This window comes from Mobula birostris, chromosome 6 (genome assembly GCF_030028105.1).
Source record: "Mobula birostris isolate sMobBir1 chromosome 6, sMobBir1.hap1, whole genome shotgun sequence".
NCBI classification, from domain to species: Eukaryota; Metazoa; Chordata; class Chondrichthyes; order Myliobatiformes; family Myliobatidae; genus Mobula; species Mobula birostris.
In genome coordinates, this window is record NC_092375.1 from 178,675,197 (window position 1) to 178,688,000 (window position 12,804).

A 12,804-nucleotide genomic window follows, 5' to 3' on the forward strand; every position below is an offset into this window, starting at 1 on the left:
ATAAAGCCATTTGACCTTGTCCTCACAAGTTTACCCTTTGCAAATATATTTTCCTACAACAGTAGTGATCCCTTTATAAAAGGCAGCTGCCATCATGTCCTGTGATTTTACAATGTTTGTTTAGTGTATGCAATGTAATGTAGTTGGTATTGCCAGGTAGCTTCCCATCAAAGTACTGAATAGGCTTAAGTCTGCTTAACTGTGTACTCAAAGGGAGTGCAACAAACATCTTGATCCTTTGGGATCAAGCAGAGGGATCTGGACCAACTGGAGGAGTGGGCCAGAAAGTGGCAGATGGAATTTAATGCAGACAAGTGTGAGGTGTTGCATTTTGGAAGGACCAATCAAGGTAGGACATACACTGTACATGGTAGGGCACTGGGGAGTGCAGAGGAACAAAGAGATCTGGGAGTTCAGATACATAATTCCCTGAAAGTGGCGTCACAGGTAGACAAGGTTGTAAAGAAGGCTTTTGGCATCCTGGCATTCATAAATCAAAGTATTGAGTATAGGAGTTGGGATGTTATGGAGAAGTTGTATAAGACTTTCGTGAGGCCAAATTTGGAGTATTGTGTACAGTTCTGGTCACCTAACTATAGGAAAGATTTCAGTAAGATTGAAAGAGTGCAGAGAAAATTTATTAGGATATTGTCGAGTCTTCAGGAGTTGAGTTACAGGGAAAGATTGAACAGGTTTGGACTTTATTCCTTGGAGCGTAGAAGAATGAGGGGAGATTTGATAGAGATTTACAAAATTATGAGGGGTATAGACAGAGTAAATGCAAATAGGCTCTTTCCACTTAGATTAGGAGAGATAAATACGAGAGGATATGGCTTTAGGGTGAAAGGGGAAAGGTTTAGAGGGAACATTGGGGGAACTTCTTCACTCGGCGAGTGGTGGGAGTGTGGAACGAGCTGCCAACTGACATGGTAAATGCGGGCTCACTCTTAAGTTTTAAGAATAAATTGGATAGATACATGGATGAGAGAGGTCTGGAAGGTTATAGACTGGATGCAAGTCAATGGGACTAGTGGAATAATGTTTTGGCACAGACTAAAAGGGCCAAGTGGCCTGTTTTCTGTGCTGTAGTGTTCTATCTCTGGGGATAGCGGCATTGACAACGACATCCAGAGCTGCATTAAACAGGCATCAGCTGCCTTTAGGAGACTTCGGCGTAGAGTCTTTCAGAACAGGAGCCTTCGTCCCTCCACGAAGGTCGCCATATACCAAGCAGTCTGTGTCACCACCCTCCTTTATAGCTGTGAAGCTTGGGTAACCTACAGCCGTCACATCAAGTCCTTGGAGTGCTTCCACATAAGCTGCCTCCAGCGCATCCGGGAATTACCTGGCGTGAGCAGGTGCCTCACACTGAAATACTTGTAAAGACCAACTGCAGAATTATTGAGGCCATGAACACACTGTCAGCTGCAGTGGCTGGGGCACGTGGTAAGGATGTCCCCATGTCGGCTACCCTGCAGAGTGTTATATGGCCAGCTACATCATGGTCGACGCTCAGCTGGAGGGCCGAAGAAGTGCTATAGGGATCAGATGAAGAATGCTTTAAGGAAGTGCAAGATCAGACCCGACGACCTGGAGGATGTTGTTGCTGACTGTACCACTTGGCGACAGCTGTGTAGGGGCGGGGTTCGTATTCTGGAGATGGAAAGAACAACCAGAAGACAGCAGAAGAGAGCCAGGAGAAATGCAGCCATGACTGCCACTGCTACCACCACCACTACTACAGATACATGTCCCACCTGCAATAGAGCTTGTGGGTCCAGGATAGGACTGTATAGTCATCAAAGTTCTCACCATTAAAGGACTGGACTTCGCCATCGGATTTCGATGGACAACCGAAGAAGTGTTCTATGGTTCTATGGTTCATTGCTCTCCACTACTATGCTAAATGTGATAAAATCAGAACAGATCTGGCAACTCAAAATTCTGCACCCATGAGGTGCTTTTTGCCACCAACTGCAGAAAAGTTCTGGATTGCACCACAATCTACAGCTTATGATCCAGCATTTTCCTACCTCTGGCAATACCACCAAGTAGGTGGACCAACAGTGATTTAATGAAAACTGGCCTGCCAAGAGTGGCCTTATGCTTTCCAAAAAATGAGGTGGCAATCTATTCCAAAAAATGAGGTAGCATTCTAACAAACCTGAAACGTATGACCACGTCCACGCTAAGGGACTTGAGAAATATGCAATAAATAGAACTGAACAATCCCAGACCCAACAGATAAGATCAAAGCTCCACAGTTCTGTCATATTGGAACCTGTTGGAATTCTTTAAAGGAATTACAAGTCAGATAGATAATGGGGATGCAGTGGATGTTGTATATTTGGACTTTCAAAAAGCCTTTGACAAGGTGCCACACATGAGGCTTCTTACCAAGTTAAGAGCCCATGGTATTATAGGAAAGTTACTGGCATGGTTAGAGCACTGGCTGATTGGTAGGAGGCAGTAAGTGGGAATAAGGGATCCTTTTCTAGTTGGCTGCCAGTGACTAGTGGTGTTCTGCAGGGGTCAGTGTTGGGATCGCCTCTTTTTTATGCTGTATACCAATGATTTAGATGGTTTTGTTGCCAAGTTTGCGGGAGATGCATGTAGTGCTGAGGAAACAGGTAAACTGCAGAAGGATTTAGACAGATTTGGAGAATTAGCAAGAAAGTGGCAGATGAAATACAATGTTGAAAGTGCATGGTCATGCACTTTGGTAGAAGAAATAAATGTGCAGACCATTGTCTCAATGAAGAGAAATTCCAAAAATCTGAGATGCAAAGGGATTTAGGAGTCCTTGTGCAGAACAACCTAAAGGTTAACTTGCAGATAGAGTCAGTGCTGAGGAAGACAAATGCAATGTTAGCATTCATTTCAAGAAGTCTCAAATACAAGAGCAGGGATGTGATGTTGATGCTTTATAAGGCACTGGTGAGGTCTCACCTTGAGTATTGTGAACAGTTTTGGGCTCCTCATCTAAGAAAAGATGTACTGGCATTGGAGAGAGTTCAGAAGCAGTTCACAAGGATAATTCCAGGAATGAAAGGGTTACCATCTGAGGAACGTAAGGCACCTGTAAGTCTGTACTCACGAGAAACGAGAAACGTTTGATGTCTCTAGGTCTGTACTCGTTGGAATTTAGAGGATGAAGGGGGATCTCATTGAAACCTTTCAAATGTTGAAAGGCCTAGACATGGTAGATGTGGAAAGGATGTTTCCAATGGTGGGGGAGTCTAGGACAAAGAGACACAGCCTCAGGATAGAGGGATGTCCATTCAAAACAGAGATGCGGAGAAATGTCTTTAGCCAGAGGGTGGTGAACTTGTGGAATTTATTACCACAGGCAGTTGTGGAGGCCTGGTCACTGGGGGTATTTAAGGTGGAGTTTGATAGGTTCTTGACTGGACGCAACATCAAAGGTAATAGGGAAAAGGCAGGAGAGTGGGGCTGAGGAAGGCAAAAAAAAAAGGATTAGCCATGATTGAATGACGGAGCAGATTCAATGGGCCAAATGGCCCTATTCTGCTCCTATGTCTTATGGTCATATGAATGAAGCAATTTAACTGCAAAATAGGGAAAGAGTGGTAGAGCTCAGCAAAACTAGCATATTACACCAACTAGAATCTATTCATGAGGTTAAAAGTGTGAAGCAGCAAGTGGAAACATAGTCACCCATTCACCCAGTTTTCTTCAATTAGCCACCCATTCACCCAGTTTTCTTCAGTTCGCCACCCATTCACCCAGTTTTCTTCAATTAGCCACCCATTCACCCAGTTTTCTTCAGTTAGCCACCCATTCACCCAGTTTTCTTCGAGGAAGATGGGTTGTGGAGATGGTGCAAAATTAAATCCTGGCCTAGTACAGGCATGTGAGAATTAGACATGAAACTAGGTTTGAAAAAATATTGACTTATGTTAAGCCATTAGCTCTTGGCACTCAATTTAATAATATTTTGTTCTTGCATACTAGGCTTAAAGATATTCCTGGGAATGTGGAGAACCGTATGCAGTCTGAAATTGCTCTTGCATGAAAACTGGATGACTCTTGATGGTGGATATTAAGTAAATTAATGTAAAAGTACTGCATGTTTTTGAAATACTGATTTTTTAAAGTATTATCTGATTGATACTCAAATAACTGACTAACACATAAATATGAATAATTAATTCAAATACTATCTGTTGTTTTACTATTACCCACTTTTTGAGTTGAATATATTAATACAAATAAATACAACATTTTTATTGCATTGGTTAAGATTTAATTAAAGTACTATTATTTTGTGGAAATTGTTTAAGCATCAAAGTTGAATTCAGTAATAAAATAATTGTATAAAATGAAATATGGATTTGATCTTAAATTTGACTAGTTTTAAAAGGTGTAAGACATCTATGTGTTCTATAATGTGTCATCAGGGTCTCTGAAATACAGGAATATTGGCATGAATATTAACATAGTGAAGAAAACATACTTATTTAACACTTAATAAATATAATTTAAGATGGATCAAAGATCATTTTGAATTCTAGCATTCTTATGATATTTAAGGGAACAGATAATTAAATAGATATATTCTTCAAGAGATTAAGTGATCTCCTTGCTCTATTTTGAGACAGATGAGTACTGAATAATTTTCTTCCTGCCTTTCCGTCATTGACTCACCGAGTTTCCTGGGTTGGTGGTCATTGAATTTCTGGTAAAATTCATGCTGTGTTTAGAAAGAGTTTGCAAATCATGGTCCTGCTACACTGACAGAAAATTCTTGAAGATCAGGGAGTAGCAATCTTCTGCATACCTCCACTTAGAAACAAGTTGGAGTTTATACAGAGGAAGAGGAACCCCATTGTAAACTTCTAACCCTCTGCGCCATACCCCAAAGCAATTGTCTTTACCCAGGCAAACTGCGGCATCTCTCAAGGCAACCCAGGGAACAGCTGTATTGGGAGTAAAGTGGGCCAGGGACACCAGCCGGCAGGTGGTATTTACAGTCACAGGTAATGTAAATGCCTTTTGCCCGTGGGAATTGTAGGAGGGTATTGGGTTTAACATTATCTTTTGTGTAACGGGCCATAAAACGTCTGGTATTTGAGTCTTTATGATAGTTCCTTGATTTCCCCCTTTTTAAAGCTTCCCCGGCTGGCAGCTACTGCAGCTGTGAAGGAAAACAGGGCTGGCAGTCTGCCGTCAGTTCTGCAACTCCTGAACTGCTACCAGGAGGCTCCTGAATAGATGGTAGATAATTCACAGATTTGTTTTCCATATTCTATGGAGATGTATGGTAAGTGGTCAACAGGACTGTGGCTAAAATTGGCGATTCAGTGAAGTTAGGTAAATAAAATCTGTGTGCAGATACTAAAAGGTGAGCCCTTATTGAGCATACTTGCATCACACAAATACAGATCCTTAAAATTCATCAATAATTATTTGGGGGGAGACCACATCCCTTCTTGTTCCCACCTTAACACCCCTCAGGAGCCATACACAACAATTGTGTCCTACCATTCAACAACACAGCATAGTTACGTTATTTAAGCAGACTTGGTGGGAACAGCTGAAGTAATTGAAGATGGTAACTTAAGGAAGAATTATACAAAGGAATGAACTTATACTTGTAGAAAATGTTCTTTGATCTCTCAGTGCAAACCTATTTCTTAAATTTGAAATTGGACGTTTGGTTGTATTTGATAAAGAAAGAGAAATAGCGGAGTCAAGAATTATTTTATTAGGCTTACAAATTAGATCTTGAACAAGTTTCAAAACCAGTTTTGATTCTTTTGCCAGGTTTTGTAGAAAGATTCTGATACCCTTGCCAAGTTAAGTTGTTTTAGCTCATTAATCACAGACAATTTACAGCAGGACCAGTTCCCTGTGCAGATCATTGACTTTATTAGTGAACGTAAAGAGACTGTCCCCTGAAGTTTATATCAGCAGTCAAAAGTATGCTTCACAGAGTTCTCTATTAATGAAAAATAATGGGCAACCTAATACGACATGATGCATTCTCCATGTAGGGAGGCACATAAGGAAAATATGCTTCTGTAGAAATGGACTTTACCCTAAAGGTTCCCCTACTTTTTTAGAAAACTGCAAACTAAAGGAAATAATGTGTGAGGACTACCATGGGGGAGTTTATTTTGAACAAGAGCTTCTCCATATATTGATCTCCATAAGTTTTATCTTGTACATAACCAGGGTACAATGTTCTGTTCCTGTAGCAAGCAAGTTTTGTACATTTAGGTGCTCTAGAAAATAAATTAATTAATTAATTACTGTATCTATCAGCCTGGGGGAGTCAACAAACTTGACCTCAGAGGATACAGATTCAGATTTATTTATCACATACACTGTACATAGAAACATGCAGTGAAATATGTAATTTGCATTAACAACAATCACACCCAAGGATGTGCTGGATGTGCTGGGGGCAGCCTGTAGGTATCACCTCACATTCTGGCACCCACATAGCATGCCCACAATGCTTAGCAAAACAATGCAGAACACAAGGGATGAAGCAACAACAGCAAAACAAGCCTTATTCCACCCTACAGATTAACAGTTCTCTGAACCCAGGACAGTCTGTCTTCAGCCTCCAACCTCCAGCGAAATTGTGGATTTGCAGATACTGGGGCTCAACTTCCCCAACAGGCATGCAGAAATTCGCAGTAAGTCAATTCCAGCAAGTAGTCTTGCTTTTGTTGGAGGTCATTTTGCCAATTGTGTTTATTTAAAGCTCTCCAGTTTGTATCACTCTCTTCTCGCCCCTCCACCACTTTAAAATTCCTTCCATTTATTGATGTAATAAATTCCCTTTTGAAAGCTAGAATCGAATAAGTTACCAGCATCCTTTTAATTTCAACAGTTCATTCTAAATCATGCCATAACAACGATACACACAATATACTGTAAACCTCCTCATGAAGAGTCTCGACCGGAAACATCGACTATTTATTCCCATTTATGGATGCTGCCTGGACTGCTGAGCACCTCCAACACCTTGTGTGTACTGTTCTAAACTTCCAGGCATCTGCAGTACCTCTTGTATCATGTCATTTCTAAATATAATGATGTGCAACAGCAGAGTTACATTCATTTTTAAACATTAAATTTAATTAAAACATACTAAAGTAACAAATTTATTCAAAAATGCATTCATTTTTATGAAACTCCTTGAAACATGAGTTAAATAAAATAGAAAAACGAATGAGACTAAGATGATCAAGCTATTTCTGAAAAAGCTGAGGGACAAATATAATTTGCTCAGGCCCACAGTTTTGTACTCTTAGGAATGACTCTAGGTTAGTCATGAGATGTCAATATGTCCACATGTGACCTCCAGAATACATTATATCTCTACACTGATTTATATACATGAGCTACTTTGATATGGTTGGTCAAATTAAGAAAGTGAATTCAAAAGCTTACAGCCAAAGCCACTAAAGTCATGGCAACTGAGAGTGGAACAGAAGAAAATGAAATACATAAATATCTAGAAGAGTGCAAAAATTGTAAAATAATGAGGATCTGGAGGATGTTATAATACGTGAAGCACCAGGAGAGACTTTTAAAATAGACACAAAGAAGTCATTATCAGTGAGTGAGCACAGGAATCATTGGTGGACTGGACACTGCAGAGTGTTGAATGAACAAGTTTTCAGGCAAAATTCTGTTATCCTGTCCAAGAAAGTACAAACCCCATTTCCGGAAAAGTTGGGATATTTTCCAAAATGCAATAAAAACAAAAATGTGTGATATGTTAATTCACGCGAACCTTTATTTAACTGACAAAAGTACAAAGAAAAGATATTCAATAATTTTACTGACCAACTTAATTGTATTTTGTAAACATACACAAATTTAGAATTTGATGGCTGCGACACACTCAACAAAAGTTGGGACAGAGGCATGTTTACCATTGTGTTACATCACCTTTCCTTTTAATAACACTTTTTAATCGTTTTGGAACTGAGGATACTAATTGTAGTAGATTTGCAATTGGAAGTTTTGTCCATTCTTGCTTGATATAAGACTTCAGCTGCTCAACAGTCCGTGGTCTCCGTTGTCTGATTCTCCTCTTCATGATGCGCCATACATTTTCAATAGGAGATAGATCTGGACTGGCAGCAGGCCAGTCAAGCACACACGCTCTGTGTCTACAAGGCCACGCTGTTGTAGCCCATACAGAATGTGGTCTGGCATTGTCCTGCTGAAATAAGCATGGACATCCTGGGAAGAGACGTCACCTTGATGGCAACATATGTCTCTCTAAAATCCTAATATACGCCTCAGAGTCAATGGTACCTTCACATACATGCAACTCACCCATGCGGTGGGCACTGATGCACCCCCATACCATCACAGATGCTGGCTTTTGCACCTTTCGCTGATAATAATCTGGATAGTTGTTTCCATCTTTGGCACAGAGAACTCAACACCCGCTTTTTCCCAAAACTAGCTGAAATGTGGGCTCATCTGACCGCAGCGCACGGTTCCACAGTCTTTTGGTCCATCTGAGATGAGTTCGGGCCCAGAGAACTCACCGGCGTTTCTGCATAGAGTTGATGTATGGCTTCCTCCTTGCGTAATACAGTTTCAAGTTGCATTTCTGGATGCAGTGACAGACTGTGTTAAGTGACAATGGTTTTCCGAAGTACTCCCAAGCCCAGGTGGCTATAATTGTCACAGTAGCATGATGGTTTCTTAGGCAGTGCCGCCTGAGGGCTTGAAGATCACGCGCATTCAACAGTGGATTCCGACCTTGCCCTTTATGCACTGAGATGTCTCTGAATTCTCTGAATCTTTTCACAATATTATGTACTGTAGATGTTGAAAGACCTAAATTCGCTGCAATCTTGCATTGAGAAATGTTCCTTTTGTACTGACTAACAATTCTCTCACGAATTTTGGCACAAAGAGGTGAGCCATGACCCATCCTTGCTTGCAAAGACTGAGCCTTTGATGGACGCTACTTTTATACCCAGTCATGATGCCTCGCCTGCTTAATGTAGGGTCTTCCAAACCAGTGTTACTTGAATATTCTGTGCACTTTTCAATCTTATTTTAACTCCGTCCCAACTTTTGTTGAGTGTGTTGCAGCCATCAAATTCTAAATTTGTGTATATTTACAAAATACAATTAAGTTGGTCTGTAAAACTATTGAAAATCTTTTCTTTGTACCTTTGTCAGTTAAATAAAGGTTCACATGAATTAACATAACACAGATTTTTGTTTTTATTGCATTTTGGAAAATATCCCAACTTTTCTGGAAATGGGGTTTGTAGTTATGATGACCCAAGTGACCTTGTTTATTTGTATTAATGTTAGATTTGGTGGTTTAAGTGGGATTATCCCAGTTCTGGATTGGGAACAGGATACCAGTGGATAATAAATGGTTCAAATGGTTCCATTTTAAATCAGAGAATGCATACAGTATACAACCTGAAATTCTTACTCTTCTCAGACATCCATGAAAAACAGAAGAGAACCCCTAAAGAATAAATAACAAAAAAAATTAGAAACCCAAAGCCCTCTCCCCTCCCCCTCCTCCATACAAGCAGCAGCAAAGCATCAAGCTCCCCCCACCCATTTCAGCAGAAAGCATCAGCACCCACCACCAACCAAGCAAAGCAAAGCTCCCAAAGAGAGACCATGATCTGCATTCAACAGAAATTATTGTTTACTCGACAGTTCAACATGCCACAGCTCTCTCTCTCACTAACAAGGGACAGAGAGATGTGACTTATTTCACACAAAAGGGGAGACCAACAGTTTTGCTGCTATGACGTTACAAACTGCTTTTTATTCTGAGATTCCCCGATTCAAGAATTGGCAGCAAATTTTCCCCATCATCAAGAGGAAGAGAGCGATTGGTCAGCTACAGAGACCTCCGTCACAACATCACTTCAGTCAGCAGCACTGGACTCCCAGCACCTCAGAAGTGCAGGTCTTCCGGGCTGCTCCCGGAGAATGGTGGAAAATGGACAATCAGTGAGTTCCAGGAGCGGGAACTCATTCACCATAAAACAACTCAGTTTGAGTGCTGTTGCAGATCATGGACTTCGACAGAACCCCATCCATCTTGAAAAGGAAAGCGACATTAAAGAGAGGAATTCAAGCCGTTTCCGCAGATGAACTGGAAGAAGCAGCTATTTGACGCCATCTTAACTCTGCCCGCACCCAATTCAATTTAATACGAATTATATTGTATTAGTTAAATCATTGAACCAGTAATCCCTATCTGTACAGATGATATAAACATGTGAGTTTGTAATTCCACAATGTTAGTTGTGATTTTCAGACGTAATAATCAGACACATTTCACAAAAACAGGGCGTCAGTAACGATGATTGTAAAACTGACAATCATTTATAACGGTCCTAGGAATTCTCAATGATAACCCCAAACTTCATAAGGTATCATGGCATTAGAGCAAATGGAGACGATGAAACAATGATCACCTACTGCCCTTTGTCAGCTGAACAAACCAGTCCTCCCTCAGGTTGAACAATACTCAGAAGAAGGACTGAAAGAAAGAGAGGCACGATTTGTACTCAGGAATCTGTCACTGAGAATGGGAGGGGAGCATTGTCATCATGCCAAATCCTGAATGATGTAGCTGCAGAATTAGATCTGCGTTAATACTGAGAGACTAACATGAGAGACAAATCTGTCTGATGTCATCAAGTAGCCAAGGACGTTCCCTTTTGGTCATATGTAAAGCAATAAAGTGCAGAAATAGGCCCTTTGACCCATCAAGTTCATGCTGACTATTAAACAGCTATTTGTTACATCAGTCCATGGCCTCCTCTTGTACCACGATGAGGCCACCCTCAAGGAGGAGCAAGACCTTATATTCTCTCTGGGTAGCCTCCAAACTGAAGGCATGAATATCGATCTCTCCTCCCAGTAAAAAAACTTCCCTCCCTCCTTCCTCTATTCCCCACTCTGATCTTTTACCTCTCCACACCTACCTTTCACTTCCCCTGGTCCCTTCCTCCATCCCTTTCCCACCCACCTGGTTTCATGTATCACCTTCCAGCTAGCCTCCTTCCGGTTCCCCGACTTCTGGCGTTTTCCCTATTCTTTTTCAGTCCTGAAGAAGGGTCTCAGCCCAAAACGTCAACTGTTTATTCATTTCCATAGTTGCTAACTGACCTGCTGTGTTCCTCCAGCATCTTATGTGTGTTGCTCCAGATTTCCAGTATCTGCAGTGTCTCTTGTGTTTATGCTACACTGTTCTATGTTCTGTGTCCTATGTTCCACGGCTGCCATGAGCAATGTTCTTGAAAGGTCTGAGGCCCTTCCAGTGATCAGCATAGAAATGATATGTTAGTCAAGGCTTTGCATGCAGTTCCCCTTTGGAGCTGCACGTACTTTTCATTGATGCATAATTCTGCATCAAGTGCAGTATAAAAAGAAGTGGGTCTTTGTGGGGTTAGCTCCAGACGCCGCATATTTAGTGCTCCAGAAAAAGATGAGATCGAGATTTTAGACAATCTTTAACTGGAGCACTGTCAAGTTGTGGCGCAGGCAAACATAAAGCAGGCACGAGAATTTTTAGAAGTGTGGTTCTCTTCTGGTAACACCATAAACAAACATATTGAAATAGATGCTATCTATGAACCCTTAACAGTCAAAGAAATACGAGCCAATAGAATTCAAAGCTCAACTGAAGGGGTGGCAATCAGGTGGCTATATAAATGCGAATACTCCCAGACAAAAACACCAACAATTGCACACTGAGAATGTCACCCTGACTGGTGATGAAACGTCTGCAAGCTAATTGCCAAGTTTGGCAGACACCACAACATAAAATCTTCTCTGCACATCACAGACAGCTTGTCCATCAGCTGACAGCTCACTTTAGTGCAGAAAAGTATCCTTTCAGCCACTGTGGAATTTATTACTAGATGTATCATTAGCTGAAGAAGCACCATTAATGAACCAGATCACAGTCAACTCAGCTCACGCATGCCTCACATTCAACTCCCACAAGATACCCAGAGAGGTGCTTTTCCATTGCAGTATCGCACTCCTGGTTGCACATCTGGTCGGTGACATGGAGCAGTTCACAAGTGGTCATGAAACCTCAGGTAGTCGATGCTATCAGAGGGCTTTTCTAGTATCGCTAAGTGTCTTTGAAGATCAGAAATTTGCATAAACTATTGAGATTCATTTAAACAATTTTAAAAGGTTAAAGTTATTTTAAAGGTTCAAAGGTTCATTGTATTGTCAAAATATGGACGTACAATATAACTCTGATAATTGTCTTCTCCAGATAGTCATGAAATACAGAAAGACCATGGAGTTGGTGAAAGAAAAGACATCAACTACCTTCTCCCCACCCCCGGCACAAAAAAGAAAAGAAACAAAACAGACCCCAAAATCCAGCCCCCACTGAAAAAACAACAACAATAACCTCAATAAAATGACAGTAACTATCTCCAACCCTCTCACCCACAGAAAAAATGTGACAATAACAAAAATATGGAAACTGGGTAAATTAATTTCAAAATCATTAAATAAATGAAAAATATCAAATTGCTTAGCTTCACATATTTTTCTAATGAAAGTCAGCAATCGCATTCATATTATCCAGGATCATTGCTTGAACACCAGCCTTGGTTGGTGTAAAGCTGTTGGGAGAGTTACAAAGTACAGTGGGAGCTCAGATAGACCAGTATTTCAATTCCAGTGAGTTCTGAGCTTCGGTGTTACAGTGTGCATGCACAAAGCTCCAGAACATGCTGACATACCCACTGCAACTAGCTACCTTGAGCACTGCCAAGGGTGGTTAGCGTG

General features: G+C 40.9%; 1 protein-coding gene across 8 annotated transcripts in view; it reads left to right on the plus strand.

Annotated features, from left to right (window-relative positions):
- The window catches only part of c6h7orf57 (chromosome 6 C7orf57 homolog), a 73,587-nt gene extending 69,047 nt beyond the window's left edge, over nt 1–4,540 (plus strand). For all 8 annotated transcript variants that reach the window (XM_072261976.1, XM_072261980.1, XM_072261978.1 and 5 more), the window contains one exon: nt 3,976–4,540. In XM_072261976.1, the coding sequence (XP_072118077.1) occupies nt 3,976–4,036 (61 nt within the window). In that variant the 3' untranslated portion in view covers nt 4,037–4,540. The remainder of the gene's footprint in view (nt 1–3,975) is intronic.
- Nucleotides 4,541–12,804: the final 8,264 nt, after the last annotated feature.